A 23,999-nucleotide genomic window follows, 5' to 3' on the forward strand; every position below is an offset into this window, starting at 1 on the left:
CTGAAAGGGTCAGGGTTAGAGAAGTCTGTAGTCTGTATTAGACTGAAAGGGTCAGGGTTAGAGAAGTCTGTAGTCTGTAGTAGACTGAAAGGGTCAGGGTTAGAGAAGTCTGTAGTCTGTAGTAGACTGAAAGGGTTAGAGAAGTCTGTAGTCTGTAGTAGACTGAAAGGGTTAGGGTTAGAGAAGTCTGTAGTAGACTGAAAGGGTTAGGGTTAGAGAAGCCTGTAGTCTGTAGTAGACTGAAAGGGTTAGGGTTAGAGAAGTCTGTAGTCTGTAGTAGACTGAAAGGGTTAGGGTTAGAGAAGTCTGTAGTCTGTAGTAGACTGAAAGGGTTAGGGTTAGAGAAGTCTGTAGTCTGTAGTAGACTGAAAGGGTTAGGGTTAGAGAAGTCTGTAGTCTGTAGTAGACTGAAAGGGTCAGGGTTAGAGAAGTCTGTAGTCTGTAGTAGACTGAAAGGGTTAGGGTTAGAGAAGTCTGTAGTCTGTAGTAGACTGAAAGGGTTAGGGTTAGAGAAGTCTGTAGTCTGTAGTAGACTGAAAGGGTTAGAGAAGTCTGTAGTCTGTAGTAGACTGAAAGGGTTAGAGAAGTCTGTAGTCTGTAGTAGACTGAAAGGGTTAGAGAAGTCTGTAGTCTGTAGTAGACTGAAAGGGTCAGGGTTAGAGAAGTCTGTAGTCTGTAGTAGACTGAAAGGGTTAGGGTTAGAGAAGTCTGTAGTCTGTAGTAGACTGAAAGGGTTAGAGAAGTCTGTAGTCTGTAGTAGACTGAAAGGGTCAGGGTTAGAGAAGTCTGTAGTCTGTAGTAGACTGAAAGGGTTAGGGTTAGAGAAGTCTGTAGTCTGTAGTAGACTGAAAGCTAGTCTGTGTTTTGGTCAAAGCAAAGCAAATGCTGTGGTTTAATGCATATTAAGCATGTCTTCAGAGGTCAGAGGTCAGAGGTTAGCAGTGCTGCTTACCTTCTGTTGAAGATGCAGGTCTGTTGGAGGGTGTACTGGTTCTTAGTAACGCTCCACACTCGGACGGTTCCATCGTTGCCGCTGGTGGCCAACAGGCCTTTTTTACTGCACCAACCACACGTGATCACCTGGAGAAAACACACAAGGTTTCACTGTAAACTAAGTAATACCGTCAAGGCGTAAATGAAGTATCCATGACCCTTTAAAAGGTCTTCATCAACTCTCTATAAGGCCTGTACTATGCAACACATAACGATTCTCATTTATCTATACACATAGTCAAACTTTAAACACACATTATAACAAAGTCTTCATAAACGCTTTATGAGGCCTACATAGATGAACTGAAAATGACCCTGGGTTATCAGCCAGCCAGCCAGACACGGACATCACCTGGGACAATACATACAATTACCCTCAATGATAATCTAACAATTTCAGACGTAAGAGCACTGCTATGAATTACCCTCAATTCACCTATCAGACAGACAGAGAAACTGTAGACACAAACACACCGCCAGAAAAGATCCACTTAAAAAACTCCCACAGCTGCTTGTTGTTAGATAAATGCCCTCTGGAGTTCCTATAACAAAGTGAGTGTGTTACAGAGATGTCTGTGGGTTCTGTCTGAAGGACTCGGTCTAATCATGCCATTCTCCCAGGAGTAGAGAGGGAGTAGAGGGGGAGCAGAGAGGGGGTAGAGAGGGAGTAGAGGGGGAGTAGAGAGGGGGTAGAGAGGGGGTAGAGAGGGAGTAGAGGGGGGGTAGAGAGGGAGTAGAGAGGGGGTAGAGAGGGGGTAGAGAGGGAGTAGAGGGGGAGTAGAGAGGGGGTAGAGGGGGAGCAGAGAGGGAGTAGAGAGGGGGTAGAGAGGGGGTAGAGAGGGGGTAGAGAGGGGAGTAGAGAGGGGGTAGAGAGGGGGTAGAGAGGGGAGTAGAGAGGGGGTAGAGGGGGAGCAGAGAGGGGGTAGAGAGGGGAGTAGAGGGGGAGCAGAGAGGGGGGTAGAGAGGGGGTAGAGAGGGAGTAGAGGGGGGGTAGAGAGGGAGTAGAGAGGGGGTAGAGGGGGAGCAGAGAGGGGGTAGAGAGGGGAGTAGAGGGGGAGCAGAGAGGGGGGTAGAGAGGGGGTAGAGAGGGGAGTAGAGAGGGGGTAGAGAGGGGAGTAGAGAGGGGGTAGAGAGGGAGTAGAGAGGGAGTAGAGGGGGGGTAGAGAGGGGGTAGAGAGGGGGTAGAGAGGGGGTAGAGAGGGAGTAGAGAGGGGGTAGAGGGGGAGCAGAGAGGGGGTAGAGAGGGGAGTAGAGGGGGAGCAGAGAGGGGGGTAGAGAGGGGGTAGAGAGGGGAGTAGAGAGGGGGTAGAGAGGGGAGTAGAGAGGGAGCAGAGAGGGGAGTAGAGAGGGGAGTAGAGAGGGAGTAGAGGGGGAGTAGAGAGGGGGTAGAGAGGGGGTAGAGGGGGGGTAGAGAGGGGGTAGAGAGGGAGTAGAGGGGGGGTAGAGAGGGAGTAGAGAGGGGGTAGAGAGGGGGTAGAGAGGGAGTAGAGGGGGAGTAGAGAGGGGGTAGAGAGGGGGTAGAGGGGGAGCAGAGAGGGAGTAGAGAGGGGGTAGAGAGGGGGTAGAGAGGGGGTAGAGAGGGGAGTAGAGAGGGGGTAGAGAGGGGGTAGAGAGGGGAGTAGAGAGGGGGTAGAGGGGGAGCAGAGAGGGGTAGAGAGGGGAGTAGAGGGGGAGCAGAGAGGGGGGTAGAGAGGGGGTAGAGAGGGAGTAGAGGGGGGGTAGAGAGGGAGTAGAGAGGGGGTAGAGGGGGAGCAGAGAGGGGGTAGAGAGGGGAGTAGAGGGGGAGCAGAGAGGGGGGTAGAGAGGGGGTAGAGAGGGGAGTAGAGAGGGGGTAGAGAGGGGAGTAGAGAGGGAGCAGAGAGGGGGTAGAGAGGGAGTAGAGAGGGAGTAGAGGGGGGGTAGAGAGGGGGTAGAGAGGGGGTAGAGAGGGAGTAGAGAGGGGGTAGAGGGGGAGCAGAGAGGGGGTAGAGAGGGGAGTAGAGGGGGAGCAGAGAGGGGGGTAGAGAGGGGGTAGAGAGGGGAGTAGAGAGGGGGTAGAGAGGGGAGTAGAGAGGGAGCAGAGAGGGGAGTAGAGAGGGGGTAGAGAGGGGGTAGAGAGGGGTAGAGGGGTAGAGAGGGGGTAGAGAGGGGTAGAGAGGGAGTAGAGAGGGAGTAGAGAGGGGGTAGAGGGGGAGCAGAGAGGGGGTAGAGAGGGAGTAGAGGGGGAGCAGAGAGGGGGGTAGAGAGGGGGTAGAGAGGGGAGTAGAGAGGGGGTAGAGAGGGGAGTAGAGAGGGAGCAGAGAGGGGGTAGAGAGGGAGTAGAGAGGGAGTAGAGGGGGAGCAGAGAGGGGGTAGAGAGGGGGTAGAGAGGGGAGTAGAGAGGGAGTAGAGAGGGGGTAGAGAGGGGGTAGAGAGGGGGTAGAGAGGGGAGTAGAGAGGGGGTAGAGAGGGAGTAGAGGGGGAGCAGAGAGGGGGTAGAGAGGGGGTAGAGAGGGAGCAGAAAGGGGTAGAGAGGGAGTAGAGAGGGGTAGAGAGGGAGTAGAGGGGAGCAGAGAGGGGGTAGAGAGGGGGTAGAGAGGGAGCAGAAAGGGGGTAGAGAGGGGGTAGAGAGGGGAGTAGAGAGGGGGTAGAGAGGGGGTAGAGAGGGAGTAGAGAGGGAGTAGAGAGGGGGTAGAGAGGGGGTAGAGAGGGGAGTAGAGAGGGGTAGAGAGGGGTAGAGAGGGAGTAGAGAGGGGGTAGAGGGGGTAGAGAGGGGGTAGAGAGGGAGTAGAGAGGGGGTAGAGAGGGGAGTAGAGAGGGGGTAGAGAGGGAGTAGAGAGGGAGTAGAGAGGGGAGTAGAGAGGGGGTAGAGGGGGAGCAGAGAGGGAGTAGAGAGGGGGTAGAGAGGGGGAGTAGAGAGGGAGTAGAGAGGGGGTAGAGAGGGGGTAGAGAGGGGGTAGAGAGGGGGTAGAGAGGGGGTAGAGAGGGGGTAGAGAGGGGTAGAGAGGGGGTAGAGAGGGTAGAGAGGGAGAGAGGGAGTAGAGAGGGGGTAGAGAGGAGTAGAGAGGGGAGTAGAGAGGGGGTAGAGAGGGGAGTAGAGAGGGAGTAGAGGGGGAGCAGAGAGGGGGTAGAGCGGGGTAGAGAGGGGAGTAGAGAGGGGAGTAGAGAGGGGAGTAGAGAGGGGGTAGAGAGGGAGTAGAGAGGGAGTAGAGAGGGGGTAGAGAGGGAGTAGAGAGGGGAGTAGAGAGGGGGTAGAGAGGGGAGTAGAGAGGGAGTAGAGAGGGGAGTAGAGAGGGGGTAGAGAGGGGAGTAGAGAGGGAGTAGAGAGGGGAGTAGAGAGGGGGTAGAGCGGGGGTAGAGAGGGGAGTAGAGAGGGGAGTAGAGAGGGGGTAGAGAGGGAGTAGAGAGGGAGTAGAGAGGGGGTAGAGAGGGAGTAGAGAGGGGAGTAGAGAGGGGGTAGAGAGGGGAGTAGAGAGGGAGCAGAGAGGGAGTAGAGAGGGGGTAGAGAGGGAGTAGAGAGGGGAGTAGAGAGGGGGTAGAGAGGGGAGTAGAGAGGGAGTAGAGAGGGGAGTAGAGAGGGGGTAGAGCGGGGGTAGAGAGGGGAGTAGAGAGGGGAGTAGAGAGGGAGTAGAGAGGGGAGTAGAGAGGGAGCAGAGAGGGAGTAGAGAGGGGGTAGAGAGGGAGTAGAGAGGGGAGTAGAGAGGGGGTAGAGAGGGGAGTAGAGAGGGAGTAGAGAGGGGAGTAGAGAGGGGGTAGAGCGGGGGTAGAGAGGGGAGTAGAGAGGGGAGTAGAGAGGGGGTAGAGAGGGGGTAGAGAGGGGGTAGAGAGGGGGTAGAGAGGGAGCAGAGAGGGGAGCAGAGAGGGGGTAGAGAGGGGGTAGAGAGGGGGTAGAGAGGGGGTAGAGGGTTCAGGCAGCAGACTAATTTAGTATGTAACAGATGGAGAGCTGCTCTGTGAGGGGCGAGGAGGAGGGAGTTAGGGAACATTCATTAATGAATCAGTTCATTTCAGGAACAATAGGAGATGAATGAATGGACGGACAGACAGAGGTATATTAAGAAAAGGAGTCGAGGAGCGATGGGACTATTTTTCTAATGGGGTCCGAGTGGTTATTTTAGAAAAGTGATGTCACACAGTTTGGGCAACCTTGACACTGGCAGGAGTGGATGTTATTTCTATGGCTACACTACCCAACACAAACAGTATATTCTATACCAGTAGACACACAGAACTCTCTGAACGCTCAATGAACTCAACCTGCTCTGGTGAGCCTCCAACTTGACGGAAGAGCACTTGACCAGGTCACCCACCATGTCGACAAAGGTCTGAACCCTAACCCTCCACCCTAACTCCTACCCACCCTAACCCTCCACCCTAACCCTCTACCCTGACCCCTACTCACCCTAACCCTCTACCCTGACCCTCCACCCTAACCCTCTACCCTAACCCCTCCACCCTGACCCTCTACCCTGACCCTCCACCCTAACCCTCTACCCTGACCCCTCCACCCTAACCCCTACTCACCCTAACCCCTCTACCCTAACCCTCTACTCTAACCCTCTACTCTAACCCCTCCACCCTAACCCTCTACCCTAACCCCTCCACCCTAACCCTCAACTCTAACCCCTCCACTCTAACTCCTCCAGCCTGACCCTCTACCCTAACCCCTCCACCCTGACCCTCTACCCTGACCCTCCACCCTAACCCTCTACCCTGACCCTCTACCCTGACCCTCCACCCTAACCCTCTACCCTGACCCCTACTCACCCTAACCCCTCTACCCTAACCCTCTACCCTAACCCTCTACCCTAACCCTCTACCCTGACCCTCTACCCTGACCCCTCCACCCTGACCCTCTACCCTGACCCTCTACCCTGACCCTCCACCCTAACCCTCTACCCTGACCCCTCCACCCTAACCCTCTACCCTGACCCTCTACCCTGACCCTCTACCCTGACCCTCCACCCTAACCCTCTACCCTGACCCCTCCACCCTAACCCTCTACCCTGACCCTCCACCCTAACCCTCTACCCTAACCCTCTACCCTAACCCTCTACCCTGACCCTCTACCCTGACCCCTCCACCCTGACCCTCTACCCTGACCCTCTACCCTGACCCTCCACCCTAACCCTCTACCCTGACCCCTCCACCCTAACCCTCTACCCTGACCCTCCACCCTAACCCTCCACCCTAACCCTCTACCCTGACCCCTACTCACCCTAACCCCTCTACCCTAACCCTCTTCTCTAACCCTCTACTCTAACCCCTCCACCCTAACCCCTCCACCCTAACTCCTCCACCCTAACCCTCCACCCTAACTCCTCCACCCTAACCCTCCACCCTAACCCCTCCACCCTAACCCTCCAGTGCTCACCCTGCTCTGGTGAGCCTCCAACTTCACAGAAGAGCACTTGCGCAGGTCACCCGCCATGTCGGCAAAGGTCTGCGGCCGGCTCTGGTTGTCTCTGTCGTGAGCGGCCAGCGTGCGGACCAGCTGCTGAGCGGCCCACTGGCGGTGGCCCGAGGACAGGCGAGAAGACAGGCAGCACGCCGCCAGCGCGTTGGCCAGCTCCAGCGGCCCTACAGCAGTGGAATTATAGGAAGGATTGGTATACAAATGTGCAATTAGACCTGCCGGAACGAAACAAGGTGGGAAAGAAGGAATAGGGGGAGTGATTTGGGGAAGAGATGAGAGAATCAAAATCATAACATAACACAATGCATGGTACAAACAGTATGGTAATAATGACAACTAGAATGGGGACTATGGTGGCTAGCACAAGCTGATAACAATAGCTAGTAGCTACATGTTTGCGTGTACTGTCATCCGATATTAAATGCGAGGCGACTACAAGTCTACAATCACTGGCCCCTTTAACCGTTTCTTAAATCTAATTCTAATGAGCTGAAAAATATCTTTATTCATCCCAAATGCAAATGTTTAAACAAACAAACAAGTCATTACAAAAATTCTATTGAATATGACGACGCGTGATAACGAAATGTCAATGACAGACAATGTATGAGGACGACAGTGTGGCTGCCTCCAGGTCTACAGACCTCTTCTCTCCATGTCAGCCTTGTCGTAGTTGGGTCTGAGCCTGGCGCCTTTATCGGCCAGCAGCGCCACGAGGGCCTGGGTCACCACGAAGTTGGGCGACGTCACGAGCTTGTTCTCCTCGGCCACGCCCCTCAGGAAGCTGGGGAGGAACTTCCTCCGGATGGGGTCGTCTACCGTGGTCAGGTTCATCCCCGTTGCCGCCGAGATCAGGTTCTAGAGAGAGATAGATAGATATACAGGTTCTAGATCAGTCTGATCAACCCTAACAGATCAGTCTGATCAACCCTAACCCCAACACACTGGATGGGACTGTCAACAACACAATGTCTACATAATAAAACAACTGCAATCAGTCCTCAACTGCCCTAGAGGCACCAGGGAATCAAGATGCAAGGAATGTTGTATGTTATTCCAAGTAATGGGGGGGGGGGGGGGGGGGATTTACCTAAATTGGTCGAGACCAGAGGGACCTCAAGAGTTAACCAATCCTGCGAGACGGAGCTCGTTCTTATAAACGTTAGCAACGAAGTTAGATAAGATGGAAGCTTGTGTAGTAGGGATTTGTAAATCAAACAGGAATAATGATTTGATCTACGGGACTTTAATGAGGACCAGCCAACCTTTTGCTACAGGTGAGTATTAGTGGAGAGATAGTGGAAGTACATTAGTGGTGCAGAAGGAAGGAAGTTATTGGATCAAGAGCTACACTATCTGTATTGTACACTATCTGTATTGTACACTATCTGTATTGTACACTAGCTGTATTGTACACTAGCTGTATTGTACACTATCTGTATTGTACACTAGCTGTATTGTACATTATCTGTATTGTACATTATCTGTATTGTACACTATCTGTATTGTACATTATCTGTATTGTACACTAGCTGTATTGTACACTTTCTGTATTGTACACTATCTGTATTGTACTATCTGTATTGTATAGTGTACACTATCTGTATTGTACACTATCTGTATTGTACACTATCTGTATTGTACATTATCTGTATTGTACACTATCTGTATTGTACACTAGCTGTATTGTACATTATCTGTATTGTACACTATCTGTATTGTACACTAGCTGTATTGTATTGTACACTATCTGTATTGTACACTAGCTGTATTGTACATTATCTATATTGTACACTATCTGTATTGTACATTATCTGTATTGTACACTATCTGTATTGTACACTATCTGTATTGTACACTAGCTGTATTGTACACTATCTGTATTGTACACTATCTGTATTGTACATTATCTGTATTGTACACTATCTGTATTGTACACTAGCTGTATTGTACACTATCTGTATTGTACACTATCTGTATTGTACATTATCTGTATTGTACACTAGCTGTATTGTACACTAGCTGTATTGTACACTAGCTGTATTGTATAGTGTACACTATCTGTATTGTACACTATCTGTATTGTACACTATCTGTATTGTACACTAGCTGTATTGTACACTATCTGTATTGTACACTATCTGTATTGTATACTAGCTGTATTGTACATTATCTGTATTGTACACTATCTGTATTGTACACTAGCTGTATTGTACATTATCTGTATTGTACACTATCTGTATTGTACATTATCTGTATTGTACATTATCTGTATTGTACACAGCTAATTGGCCAGTGTTACCTAGTATTGATTTTTCAGTGTAACATTTCTAGTGTTGATTCAGGTGTTAAATGAACTCTGTAGGTCTTAAATTAACACTACTTGGTGTAAAATAACCCCAGTGTTGGTGTTAATAACCAGTGTTAAATCAAAACCATGCCCATCATTATCATAATTCCCAGCATGCTCTATCGCAGGTTGATTTTTAGAATCGTTTTTTTTTTTCAATATCTATGTTGATTGAATAATTAATCTTACACTACTCAAATATAAATAACATACATTTTTCTAAACTAATCCAATCTGTTAGTTGGACTTTATTGCAGCCGTTCCTGAAATGGTTATTCCAGTTTAGATACTTTAGGAAGTCTCATATCTTAGTCAATCTGAATGCAGGTTGTGGGAGAATAACAATTTCAAATGTTGGATATCTCCACTCTGGCTGGATTCCAATAACAATTACACATCACTTTGCAAACCATCATCATGTGACTTTCAGGCTACTGTATTAGGGTAAAACTATGTCCTCAAAATAAGGCCTCATTAAACACTTGTTGTATTGTATTGAAGAATTTGAATGATATAACATATTCGCTTAGGATCTCACTTGGTGAAACCCACAGGACCAAGAAAATGACTGCAACAATCACGTCTCTGTCACTAACAAATACAGTCATGTAACTACAATTCACTCGGAAGGCAAGTCAGTCTGGGAAATATGCAAATAAGGCTTTACACTAAGCAGTGTTCATTTAACACTGAAAAGTGTGGACCCCTACAGACACTGGACCAGTGTTAAATTGAACACAGCCAGTGATGATTTAACACAGGATAATTTGCTGAGCAGCTTCCTTAGTGTATAGGTCAAGTTAAGTATTTCATAAGTGTGGCGGTGAGGACTGACTTGAATTTCCTGTCTTTTTGAAAGTCGTTGAGTGCAGCAGAGAACTTGTAACTTTCTCTTTCTCTTTGAGTCTATTATCTTTGTGTGAGTCTGAGCTGTGGGTCCGTCTTTCTCCTTCTCTTTGAGTCTATGATCTTTGTGTGAGTCTGAGCTGTGGGTCCGTCTTTCTCCTTCTCTTTGAGTCTATGATCTTTGTGTGAGTCTGAGCTGTGGGTCCGTCTTTCTCCTTCTCTTTGAGTCTATTATCTTTGTGTGAGTCTGAGCTGTGTCCCCGTTGTCACCTGTGTGCAGAGCTGGACCAGCCTTTGATTCTATGATCTTTGTGTGAGTCTGAGCTGTGATTCTATGATCTTTGTGTGAGTCTGAGCTGTGATTCTATGATCTTTGTGTGAGTCTGAGCTGTGATTCTATTATCTTTGTGTGAGTCTGAGCTGTGAGTCTATGATCTTTGTGTGAGTCTGAGCTGTGTGTCCGTCGTCACCTGTGTGCAGAGCTGGACCAGCCTTTGATTCTATGATCTTTGTGTGAGTCTGAGCTGTGATTCTATGATCTTTGTGTGAGTCTGAGCTGTGAGTCTATGATCTTTGTGTGAGTCTGAGCTGTGTCCCCGTCGTTACCTGTGTGCAGAGCTGGACCAGCCTTTGATTCTATGATCTTTGTGTGAGTCTGAGCTGTGAGTCTATTATCTTTGTGTGAGTCTGAGCTGTGAGTCTATGATCTTTGTGTGAGTCTGAGCTGTGTGTCCGTCGTCACCTGTGTACAGAGCTGGACCAGCCTTTGAGTCTATTATCTTTGTGTGAGTCTGAGCTGTGGGTCCGTCGTCACCTGTGTGCAGAGCTGGATCAGCCTTTGAGTCTATTATCTTTGTGTGAGTCTGAGCTGTGATTCTATGATCTTTGTGTGAGTCTGAGCTGTGAGTCTATTATCTTTGTGTGAGTCTGAGCTGTGAGTCTATGATCTTTGTGTGAGTCTGAGCTGTGTGTCCGTCGTTACCTGTGTGCAGAGCTGGACCAGCCTTTGAGTCTATGATCTTTGTGTGAGTCTGAGCTGTGAGTCTATGATCTTTGTGTGAGTCTGAGCTGTGAGTCTATGATCTTTGTGTGAGTCTGAGCTGTGTCCCCGTCGTCACCTGTGTGCAGAGCTGGACCAGCCTTTGATTCTATGATCTTTGTGTGAGTCTGAGCTGTGAGTCCGTCGTCACCTGTGTGCAGAGCTGGACCAGCCTTTGATTCTATTATCTTTGTGTGAGTCTGAGCTGTGAGTCTATGATCTTTGTGTGAGTCTGAGCTGTGTCCCCGTCGTCACCTGTGTGCAGAGCTGGACCAGCCTTTGATTCTATGATCTTTGTGTGAGTCTGAGCTGTGAGTCCGTCGTCACCTGTGTGCAGAGCTGGACCAGCCTTTGATTCTATTATCTTTGTGTGAGTCTGAGCTGTGAGTCTATGATCTTTGTGTGAGTCTGAGCTGTGGGTCCGTCGTCACCTGTGTGCAGAGCTGGACCAGCCTTTGAGTCTATTATCTTTGTGTGAGTCTGAGCTGTGAGTCTATGATCTTTGTGTGAGTCTGAGCTGTGAGTCTATGATCTTTGTGTGAGTCTGAGCTGTGAGTCTATGATCTTTGTGTGAGTCTGAGCTGTGAGTCTATGATCTTTGTGTGAGTCTGAGCTGTGAGTCTATGATCTTTGTGTGAGTCTGAGCTGTGTCCCCGTCGTCACCTGTGTGCAGAGCTGGACCAGCAGCTTGGCAGCGTTGGGACTGTTGGAGGCCAGACAGCCAACGGCCGTACTGAGATATGCCAGGCAGGAGATAGGTTTGCTGGCCTTGGTGGCCCCGCGGGGCCGCTCGGAGGCCCCCGATCCAGCTGCAGGGCTGGTGGAGAGGCCGGCTCGCCCTGCCGCAGCCAGACACATCAGCCGGACCAGGGTCCTGATGTCTGTCAGACCCAGGGACTCCAACCCTGCTGCCAGGCTGCAGCTGGAACCACTGAGAGAGAGAGAGAGACTCAGGTGATTGGCTCACTGGTGCACAGAAGGACATACTCATAAACATACAGTACTTTGCCATGCAGTTCCCCCTTATACACTGACACCAACTAAACACACAGTGAAAGATCAGATGGATGAAGAGAGATGGAGAGACACCATGGAGACAGAGAGAGAGAGAGACAGAGAAAGAGAGAGACAGACAGGGAGAGAGAGACAGAGAGAGACAGAGACAGAGAGACAGAGAGAGAGCCAGAGACAGAGACAGAGAGAGAGCCAGAGACAGAGAGAGAGAGAGAGAGAGTCAGAGACAGAGAGAGAGTCAGAGACAGAGAAAGACAGACAGACAGGAAGAGAGAGACAGAGAGAGAGAGAGAGAGAGAGAGAGAGAGAGAGAGAGAGAGAGAGAGAGAGAGAGAGAGAGAGACAGAGAGACAGAGAGAGAGAGTGCTTGTCCTACCTGACAGAGAGCAGAGACAGACAGACAGAGTGCTTGTCCTACCTGACAGAGAGCAGGGACAGACAGACATAATGCTTGTCCTACCCTCACAGACAGACATAATGCTTGTCCTACCTGACAGAGAGCAGGGACAGACAGACAGCTGCAGCGGTTACATACAGTGAGTGTACAAAACATTAGGAACACCTGCTCTTTCCATGACATAGAATGACCAGGTGACCAAGCTATGATCCCTTATTGATGTCACCTGTTAAATCCACTTCAATCAGTGTAGATGAAGGGGAGGAGACAGGTTAAAGAAGGATGTTTAAGCCTTGAGACATGGATTGTGTACGTGTGCCATTCAGAGGGTGACTGGGCAAGACAAAAGATTGAAGTGCCTTTGAACAGGGTATGGTAGTAAGTGTGTCAAGAACTGCAACGCTGCTGGGTTTTTCATGCTCAACAGTTTCCCGTGTGTAACTGTGGGAAGCATTGGAGTCAACATGGGCCAGCATCCCTGTGGAACGCTTTCGACACCTTGTAGAGTCCACGCCCCGACAAATTGAGGCTGTTCTGAGGGCAAAAGGGGGTGGAACTCAATATTAGGAAGGTGTTCCACAGGGATGTTTTGTACACAAAGTGTATATACAGACCACAGACACCTAGCCTTCACCTAGCCCTACACACAGTCCTACACCTAGCCTACACACAGTCCTACACCTAGCCTACACACAGTCCTACACCTAGCCTACACACAGTCCTACACCTAGCCTACACACAGTCCTACACCTAGCCTACACACAGTCCTACACCTAGCCCTACACACAGTCCTACACCTAGCCTACACACAGTCATACACCTAGCCTACACACAGTCCTACACCTAGCCTACACACAGTCCTACACCTAGCCCTACACACAGTCCTACACCTAGCCTACACACAGTCATACACCTAGCCTACACACAGTCCTACACCTAGCCTACACACAGTCATACACCTAGCCCTACACACAGTCATACACCTAGCCCTACACCTAGTCTACACACAGTCCTACACCTAGCCTACACCTAGCCCTACACCTAGTCTACACACAGTCCTACACCTAGTCTACACACAGTCCTACACCTAGCCTACACACAGTCCTACACCTAGCCTACACACAGTCCTACACCTAGCCTACACACAGTCCTACACCTAGCCCTACACACAGTCCTACACCTAGCCTACACACAGTCCTACACAGAGTCTTACACCTAGTCTACACCTAGCCCTACACAGAGTCCTACACCTAGCCTACACACAGTCCTACACCTAGCCCTACACACAGTCCTACACCTAGTCTACACACAGTCCTACACCTAGCCTACACACAGTCCTACACCTAGCCTACACACAGTCCTACACCTAGCCTACACACAGTCCTACACCTAGCCTACACACAGTCCTACCCCTAGCCTACACACAGTCCTACACTTAGTCTACACACAGTCCTACACCTAGCCTACACACAGTCCTACACTTAGTCTACACACAGTCCTACACCTAGCCCTACACACAGTCCTACACCTAGCCTACACACAGTCCTACACCTAGCCCTACACCCAGTCCTACACCTAGCCTACACACAGTCATACACCTAGCCCTACACCTAGTCTACACACAGTCCTACACCTAGCCTACACACAGTCCTACACCTAGTCTACACACAGTCCTACACCTAGCCTACACACAGTCCTACCCCTAGCCTACACACAGTCCTACACTTAGTCTACACACAGTCCTACACCTAGCCTACACACAGTCCTACACCTAGTCTACACACAGTCCTACACCTAGTCTACACACAGTCCTACACTTAGTCTACACACAGTCCTACACCTAGTCTACACACAGTCCTACACCTAGTCTACACACAGTCCTACACCTAGCCTACACACAGTCCTACACCTAGTCTACACACAGTCCTACACCTAGCCTACACACAGTCCTACACCTAGCCTACACACAGTCCTACACCTAGCCTACACACAGTCCTACACCTAGCCTACACACAGTCCTACACCTAGCCCTACACACAGTCCTACACCTAGCCTACACACAGTCCTACACCTAGCCTACACACAGTCCTACACCTAGTCTACACACAGTCCTACACCTAGTCTACACCTAGTCTACACACAGTCCTACACCTAGTCTACACACAGTCCTACACCTAGTCTACACACAGTCCTACACCTAGTCTACACCTAGTCTACACACAGTCCTACACCTAGTCTACACCTAGCCTACACACAGACCTACACCTAGCCCTACACACAGTCCTACACCTAGTCTACACACAGTCCTACACCTAGTCTACACACAGTCCTACACCTAGCCCTACACACAGTCCTACACCTAGTCTACACACAGTCCTACACCTAGCCTACACACAGTCCTACACCTAGCCTACACACAGTCCTACACCTAGCCCTACACACAGTCCTACACCTAGCCCTACACACAGTCCTACACCTAGTCTACACACAGTCCTACACCTAGTCTACACACAGTCCTACACCTAGCCTACACACAGTCCTACACCTAGTCTACACCTAGCCTACCCCCAGTCCTACAGACAGTCCTACACCCACCTGACAGAGAGCAGCGACAGGGCTCTCATCACCATGGTCCTGGCCAGGAGGACCTGAGCTGCAGAGGTCACTCTCCTCAGAGCCATGACCCTGTCATGGGGGTTCTGCAGCGCTGCAGCCTGCTCACCCAGAGTCACCCTGCCTGAGGAGCTGTTCTCCACCGAGCCGTGGCACCCTGGGAAAGACACACACAGACACAGTGTTGAAGCTAACACACAACAACTGAGACACAATATAGAACAGAACAGGTGAACACTGACCCCCCCCCATTACAGAGAGGACCATACACATCTCGCCATTCCTACTTGACCAAAATCCACTATTGTTGCTAAAGGGACTTTCTGGTTAAATAACTTGAACTAAACTCAAACTATTTGGGTACAACATAAACACAGACGTGTATTAAAATCCAGTACTGTCCCTCTCTCTCTGTTTGTGTGTCTCAGCCCCTCACCTATCTGCAGCAGGGTCTCCTCCATGCTGTTGGTGGCGGTCACCATGGCTACGGACGCCCCCAGCGGGTCGCTGTCAGGGAACTGGACGGCCTCTGGGACGACCCGGCGCTCACTCAGACCCAAACGCCCCGCCAGCAGCTCAAACTCCTCCTCTCCAGTCAACCTATCATCCTCATCAACATCCAGCATGTCCCAGTCCTCTGTAGGGGGTTATAGAGCATACCACAGTCATACTATCAGCCACATGGTTATAGAGAATACCACAGTCATACTATCAGCCACATGGTTATAGAGAATAACACAGTCATACTATCAGCCACGTGGTTATAGAGAATAACACAGTCATACTATCAGCCACGTGGTTATAGAGAATACCACAGTCATACTATCAGCCACATGGTTATAGAGAATACCACAGTCATACTATCAGCCACATGGTTATAGAGAATAACACAGTCATACTATCAGCCACGTGGTTATAGAGAATACCACAGTCATACTATCAGCCACATGGTTATAGAGAATAACACAGTCATACTATCAGCCACGTGGTTATAGAGAATACCACAGTCATACTATCAGCCACGTGGTTATAGAGCATACCACAGTCATACTATCAGCCACATGGTTATAGAGAATAACACAGTCATACTATCAGCCACGTGGTTATAGAGAATACCACAGTCATACTATCAGCCACGTGGTTATAGAGCATACCACAGTCATACTATCAGCCACATGGTTATAGAGAATACCACAGTCATACTATCAGCCACATGGTTATAGAGAATAACACAGTCATACTATCAGCCACGTGGTTATAGAGCATAACACAGTCATACTATCAGCCACGTGGTTATAGAGAATACCACAGTCATACTATCAGCCACGTGGTTATAGAGAATACCACAGTCATACTATCAGCCACATGGTTATAGAGAATAACACAGTCATACTATCAGCCACATGGTTATAGAGAATAACACAGTCATACTATCAGCCACATGGTTATAGAGAATACCACAGTCATACTATCAGCCACATGGTTATAGAGAATACCACAGTCATACTATCAGCCACATGGTTATAGAGAATAACACAGTCATACTATCAGCCACGTGGTTATAGAGAATACCACAGTCATACTATCAGCCACATGGTTATAGAGAATAACACAGTCATACTATCAGCCACATGGTTATAGAGAATAACACAGTCATACTATCAGCCACATGGTTATAGAGCATAACACAGTCATACTATCAGCCACGTGGTTATAGAGAATACCACAGTCATACTATCAGCCACGTGGTTATAGAGAATACCACAGTCATACTATCAGCCACGTGGTTATAGAGAATACCACAGTCATACTATCAGCCACGTGGTTATAGAGAATACCACAGTCATACTATCAGCCACGTGGTTATAGAGAATAACACAGTCATACTATCAGCCACGTGGTTATAGAGCATACCACAGTCATACTATCAGCCACGTGGTTATAGAGAATACCACAGTCATACTATCAGCCACGTGGTTATAGAGCATACCACAGTCATACTATCAGCCACATGGTTATAGAGAATAACACAGTCATACTATCAGCCACGTGGTTATAGAGAATACCACAGTCATACTATCAGCCATAAAGCTGCAGTGAACTATTCATTCAGAGGGTCAGGAACAATTCAATCATCATCTTTAATCATAACCATTACCTTCATAGACACTGTCCTGCTTGCCCAAGAGGTCCGGAGCCTGTCCCTTATATCTGAACATGGACCACAACACGTCAGTGATCAGATCGTCATCTTGTCACTGTGATACAGTGTGTATTGAATCTTAGTTTCAGCTGTACATGTCATTGTCTGTATTAAAAGCGTAGTGTTTAATTGAGTGTCACCTTCTGTCTGCCACTGACCTCTCCATCACGGGGACTGTGGTTTTACTCTTGACCGCCAGGTGTTTGTCCCGGCAGCTACCGCAGAGGAGGTAGTATGGGTTGCCACTGCCACACTCCCCACCGAACCATCCGTCTACGTAGGACCCGTTGCTCCGGTAGCCCTGTCGGTTGGCACTGCGCCCGCAGCCAGGGTGGGTCTTCTTCATGTGCTGGTTGAAGTTGGCAACGCTGGCCTCACACAACTCACACACTACCACCTCGTCTCGTTCCTCTGTCTCACACACATGCTGCGAGGGACACGCAGAGACAGGGAGGGGAGACAGAGAGACAGGGAGGGGAGACAGAGAGACAGGGAGGGGAGACAGAGAGACAGGGAGGGGAGACAGAGAGACAGGGAGGGGAGACAGAGAGACAGGGAGGGGAGACAGAGAGACAGGGAGGGGAGACAGAGAGACAGGGAGAGAAGACAGAGAGACAGGGAGGGGAGACAGAGAGGGGACACAGAGAGACAGTGAGGGGTCACAGAGACAGGGAGAGAAGACAGAGAGACAGGGAGGGGAGACAGAGAGACAGGGAGGGGACACAGAGAGACAGGGAGGGGTCACAGAGACAGGGAGGGGACACAGAGAGACAGTGAGGGGTCACAGAGAGACAGGGAGGGGTCACAGAGAGACAGGGAGGGGACACAGAGAGACAGGGAGGGGACACAGAGAGACAGGGAGGGGTCACAGAGAGACAGGGAGGGGTCACAGAGAGACAGGGAGGGGACACAGAGAGACAGGGAGGGGACACAGAGAGACAGGGAGGGGTCACAGAGAGACAGGGAGGGGTCACAGAGAGACAGGGAGGGGACACAGAGAGACAGGGAGAGGATACAGAGAGACAAGGAGGGGACACAGAGAGACAGGGAGGGGAGACAGAGAGACAGGGAGGGGACACAGAGACACACAGAGACAGGGAGGGGACACAGAGAGACAGGGAGGGGACACAGAGAGACAGGGAGGGGACACAGAGAGACAGGGAGGGGACACAGAGAGACAGGGAGGGGACACAGAGAGACAGGGAGGGGAGACAGAGAGACAAGGAGGGGACACAGAGAGACAGGGAGACAGGGAGGGGACACAGAGAGACAGGGAGGGGACACAGAGAGACAGGGAGGGGACACAGAGAGACAGGGAGGGGACACAGAGACACACAGAGACAGGGAGGGGACACAGAGAGACAGGGAGGGGACACAGAGAGACAGGGAGGGGACACAGAGAGACAGGGAGGGGACACAGAGAGACAGGGAGGGGACAAAGAGAGACAGGGAGAGGAGGGAGGTGACAGACAGAGATAGGGAGAGGAGGGAGGGGACAGAGACAGCGAGGGGAGGGGACAGAGACAGCGAGGGGAGGGGAGGGAGGGGACAGAGACAGCGAGGGGAGGGGAGGGAGGGGACAGAGACAGCGAGGGGAGGGGACAGAGACAGCGAGGGGAGGGGAGGGACACACACATAAACACAAAGTCAGTTTAAATCTAGGTCATCAATGCCATGATGCCACTAACAGACGATGAATTAACCACAAGCAACGAGACTTGATGAATTAACCACAAGCAACAAGACTTGATGAATTAACCACAAGCAACAAGACTTGATGAATTAACCACAAGCAACGAGACTTGATGAATTAACCACAAGCAACGAGACTTGACGAATTAACCACAAGCAGCAAGACTTGATCAATTAACCACAAGCAACAAGACTTCATTAATTAACCACAAGCACCAAGAATTGATCAATTAACCACAAGCACCAAGAATTGATGATGATCAATGCCACCCACTGTAATCACCCTTAGCATGTTAGCATTCCATCTGGTTTCCAACCAAACCCTATTGACATCCCATGCTAGTTAGGCTAACGACAGAAATCACCGCCAATGGCAGAGCATGACGCAGTGTGTGTGTGAGAGCGAGAGAGAGGGAGATGGTGTGAGCGTGTGTGAGCCTCAACCTCTCTAAGCAGATGGTTAGCATTTACAGCACTAAGTGAATGAGTGTGCGAGTGAAAGTTAATTTGTTAAGAGTCAAAATCCTGACTTCCACTAAAGCAAGATGTTTAGTGAAGTGGAAGTAAGGATGAGCCCCTGAGTTAAAGGGGAGGAAAGAAGCAGCACCCCGCTGCACTCACACACACCCATGTCGGCCAGTCCAGTACCTCTGGGATCCACATGCCCAGGATGTCAGTGTCACTGGCCAGGTCCTGACCAAACATGGCCTCCATGGCCTCCTCGTCCAGATCAAGCTCCAGTTCCTCATCTAGGTTAAAGTCATACAGCGCTCCGGGGTCCTGCTGTAGGGCACTGCCCTCCCTACGAGACTGGCTACGATGGGCCTGGACCGAGCGGTACAGACCAGCTACAGGAGAGGGGAGGGGAGAGTATATGTTAGAATAGTATAGAAGTTTAGTGACACAGAGGTCCAGGGTCCTGCTGTAGGGCACTGCCCTCCCTACGAGACTGGCTACGATGGGCCTGGACCGAGCGGTACAGACCAGCTACAGGAGAGGAGAGAGTATATGTTAGAATAGTATAGAAGTTTAGTGACACAGAGGTCCAGGGTCCTGCTGTAGGGCACTGCCCTCCCTACGAGACTGGCTACGATGGGCCTGGACCGAGCGGTACAGACCAGCTACAGGAGAGGAGAGAGTATATGTTAGAATAGTATAGAAGTTTAGTGACACAGAGGTCCAGGGTCCTGCTGTACGGCTGACCACCATGACCTGGACCGGGCCGGTACAGACCAGCTAGAGGGGAGGGGGATGGGACCTCACCGTACCATATTATCACGTTAATTAGGTGCCGATACCATATGTATAGCGATTCAATACTGTGATTTTACGTTCCAAACATATTGCTCACCATATATATTATATATATTGTGGGGCGGCAGGTAGCTTAGTGGTTAAGAGCGTTGTGCCAGTAACCGAAAGGTCGCTGGTTCTAATCCCCGAGCCGACTAGGTGAAAAATCTGCCGATGTGCCCTTGAGCAAGGCACTTAACCCTAATTGCTCCTGTAAGTCGCTCTGGATAAGAGCGTCTGCTAAATGACTAAAATGTAAATGTAAATGTATCTACTGCAGAGAGACAAGAGAGAGCCGTGAGAAAGACAAATAAATAATAATAATCAGTCATGGAAATAAAAGTGCTGAAAACAAATTGTCTCTCTATTTAAAAAGAAGATGAGAGAACAAGCTACGAGGGAAAAATACTGCGAGTTTTTTTTTGGCGCAGGTATAGCCAACTAGTGCAAAAATTATATTGTGATATTGTCAAAACGATACAAAATAATATCCCGATATGTAACTATCGATTGTTTTCCCCCCATCACTAGCCTGCACCGAGTAGTACTACACAGCTAACAGAAGAGGAGATACCAGCACCACCAAACGCTTTAGTAGGAACTTTAGTAAATCAAATCAAATGTTGTTATTTGTCACGTGCGCCGAATACAACAGCTGTAGACCTTAATGTGAAATGCTGACTGACGAGCCCTTAGGGTGCTTATCTGGGTAAATATAAACTCAGCAGAAAAAGAAAGGTCCTCTCACTGTCAACTGCGTTTATTTTCAGAAAACTTAACATGTGTAAATATTTGTATGAACATAAGATGAGCACTGATGGAGGGATTGTGAGTTCCTGATGTAACTCGGGCAGTTGTTGTTGCCATCCTGTACCTGTCCCGCAGGTGTGATGTTCGGATGTACCGATCCTGTGCAGGTGTTGTTACACGTGGTCTGCCACTGCGAGGACGATCAGCTGTCCGTCCTGTCTCCCTGTAGCGCTGTCTTAGGCGTCTCACAGTACGGACATCGCAATTTATTGCCCTGGCCACATCTGCAGTCCTCATGCCTCCTTGCAGCATGCCTAAGGCACGTTCACGCAGATGGGCAGGGAACCTGGGCATCTTTCTTTTGGTGTTTTTCAGAGTCAGTAGAAAGGCCTCTTTAGTGTCCTAAGTTTTCATAACTGTGACCTTAATTGCCTACCGTCTGTAAGCTGTTAGTGTCTTAATGACCGTTCCACAGGAGCATGTTCATTAATTGTTTATTGTTCATTGAACAAGCATGGGAAACAGTTTTTAAACCCTTTACAATGAAGATCTGTGAAGTTATTTGGATTTTCACTAATTATCTTTGAAAGACAGGGTCCTGAAAAAGGGAAGTTTCTTTATTTATTTTTTCCTGAGTTTACTTTCAAAAACATAAAGTGATACTGGCAAGAGCAGTGTGTGGGTTTTCCTTTTCTTAGACGTCTCGGAGGAAAGGAAAAAGGAGGGAGGAAGGGAGAGCAGAGAGAGAGAGAGAGTCTCACCAGCACGGGTCAGCAGCGTCCTAGCAGCCAAGTCAAAGCGGTGTTTCCTGCTGACAGCAGAGTGACCTCTGGGTGTTGGACCACTGGAGGCTGAGGCACTGTCCTGGTCCAGACCCTCTGGACTGCAGGGACACACAGTCAGTAAACATGGGGAAATGATCCGCTGTTTTACACTGCACTCACAGTCAGTCAGTCACGTGGAAACTGACAACAAGGACAACACAGCCCTCGTACAACCAGAAACATGGAAACAGATGATCTAATATCGGTTTTAAATGATAACTAGTAGTTCAATAGCAATAGCAAACAGAATAGACGGCATCCCCTGACTCTTTCTGCGCTGTAGCAGGAAGTATTGTAAGTTCATGTTGTTGTTGTTGAATCCTGAATCTACAGCAGTTTTATGAATCTACAGCTACTAAGTGCACTATGGGCAACAGAAGGCTTTAGACAGTCATACCTGACCCCTGACCCTGAGGGGGCTGTACTCTAGAACAGGTTCAGTTACTGTAGACTGTACCTACCTCTCACTGAAGCCCTCCTCCATGTCTGCAGCGTCAGCGTTAGGGATATCTCCAGGGGAGTGTAGGTAGCTCCTCTCCAGACTCTTACCCCCTCCCGAGGCTGTGGCCCCTGGGCAGGTGGAGCTGTCTGACCCCCCTCCTCCAGAGTGGCTCTCCTCCTGCTCCTCCTCCTCCGTTCCGGGGTGCTCTATCATCCACATGGCCAGCACTGTGATGTTCTGGGCATCAGCCTCGCCACGAGTACCTGGGGGGGGGATGGGGTGCAGATAGGAACTGATGACATCCTTAGATCACTGTCAGGGTGCTGCTAACAGGGGTGGCAGGTAGCCACGAGGTTAGAGCGTTGGGACCAGGTAACAAAGGTTGCTGAATTTGAATTCCTGAGCCGAAAAAGATCTGTCGCTGTGCCCTTGAGCAAGGCACTTAACCCCCAATTGCTCCATTTGGCGCTGGCCAATGGTGACCCCGGCCGTGACCCCACTCCCTGCGGGTGTTTCAGGGGGAGTTGGGATATGCAACACATTACCATTACACACTTGTAATGATGAACACATTAACAAGTCTGTAGCAGGACAAATATAATCAGTTATAATAATAATATTAGAAGTGGTTGTATACTGAATGGCCATTGGCTGGGAGAGAGACGGTCCATTAGAAGTGGTTGTATACTGAATGGCCATTGGCTGGGAGAGAGACGGTCCATTAGAAGTGGTTGTATACTGAATGGCCATTGGCTGGGAGAGAGACGGTCCATTAGAAGTGGTTGAATACTGAATGGCCATTGGCTGGGAGAGAGACGGTCCATTAGAAGTGGTTGAATACTGAATGGCCATTGGCTGGGAGAGAGACGGTCCATTATAAGTGGTTGAATACTGAATGGCCACTAGATAAAGTAGGAGGCTCATTTGCAAACAAGCTGGACCTTCTGAACTGATGGCTGACTCCATGTTTGCTGCCAACAGTAACCAAAGTGTTCTCGCTCATATTCAGCGATACAACATGTGATATTTGTGATACACTACATGGCCAACAGTATGTGGACAGCTTCTCGTCGAACATCTCATTCCAAAATCATGGGCATTAATATGGAGTTGGTCCCCCTTTGCTGCTATAACAGCCTCCACTCTTCTGGGAAGGCTTTCCACTAGATGTTGGAACATTGCTGAGGGGACTTGCTTCCATTCAGCCACAAGAGCATTAGTAAGGTCGGGCACTGATGTTGGGCGATTAGGCCTGGCTCGCAGTCGGCGTTCCAATTCATCCCAAAGGCAGGGTTGATGTCAGGGCTCTGTGCAGGTCAGTCAAGTTATTCCACACAGATCTCGACAAACCATTTCTGTATGGACCTCACTTTGTGCACGGGGGCATTGTCATGCTGAAACAGGAAAGGGCCTTCCCCAAACTGTTGCCACAAAGTTGGAAGCACAGAATCGTCTAGAACGTCATTGTATGCTGTAGCGTTAAGATTTCCCTTCACTTAAACTAAGGGGCCAAGCCCGAACCATGAAAAACAAGGTAGTGTATAGTGAAGTCAGTCCCTGTACCCTCCAGAGCCTTGGTATAAGGTAGTGTATAGTGAAGTCAGTCCCTGTACCCTCCAGAGCCTTGGTATAAGGTAGTGTATAGTGAAGTCAGTCCCTGTACCCTCCAGAGCCTTGGTATAAGGTAGTGTATAGTGAAGTCTGTCCCTGTACCCTCCAGAGCCTTGGTATAAGGTAGTGTATAGTGAAGTCAGTCCCTGTACCCTCCAGAGCCTTGGTATAAGGTAGTGTATAGTGAAGTCAGTCCCTGTACCCTCCAGAGCCTTGGTATAAGGTAGTGTATAGTGAAGTCAGTCCCTGTACCCTCCAGAGCCTTGGTATAAGGTAGTGTATAGTGAAGTCAGTCCCTGTACCCTCCAGAGCCTTGGTATAAGGTAGTGTATAGTGAAGTCTGTCCCTGTCCCTGTACCCTCCAGAGCCTTGGTATAAGGTAGTGTATAGTGAAGTCTGTCCCTGTACCCTCCAGAGCCTTGGTTTAAGGTAGTGTATAGTGAAGTCTGTCCCTGTACCCTCCAGAGCCTTGGTATAAGGTAGTGTATAGTGAAGTCTGTCCCTGTACCCTCCAGAGCCTTGGTATAAGGTAGTGTATAGTGAAGTCAGTCCCTGTAC

At 49.6% G+C, this 23,999-nt stretch overlaps 1 protein-coding gene across 1 annotated transcript in view; it reads right to left on the reverse strand.

Moving 5' to 3' along the window:
• The window catches only part of LOC311116059 (putative E3 ubiquitin-protein ligase HERC1), a 233,569-nt gene that overhangs the window by 56,301 nt on the left and 153,269 nt on the right, over window positions 1-23,999 (reverse strand). Inside the window, 11 exon segments of the mRNA XM_084191189.1 lie at window positions 953-1,080; window positions 6,326-6,531; window positions 7,012-7,225; window positions 11,266-11,533; window positions 14,609-14,783; window positions 15,063-15,263; window positions 16,785-16,837; window positions 16,970-17,256; window positions 19,149-19,369; window positions 21,326-21,447; window positions 21,850-22,093. Of these exon segments, the coding sequence (XP_084047315.1) occupies window positions 953-1,080; window positions 6,326-6,531; window positions 7,012-7,225; window positions 11,266-11,533; window positions 14,609-14,783; window positions 15,063-15,263; window positions 16,785-16,837; window positions 16,970-17,256; window positions 19,149-19,369; window positions 21,326-21,447; window positions 21,850-22,093 (2,119 nt within the window).

The sequence above is a fragment of the Coregonus lavaretus genome (genome assembly GCF_964263955.1).
Source record: "Coregonus lavaretus genome assembly, contig: HAP1_SCAFFOLD_315, whole genome shotgun sequence".
Lineage (NCBI taxonomy): Eukaryota > Metazoa > Chordata > Actinopteri > Salmoniformes > Salmonidae > Coregonus > Coregonus lavaretus.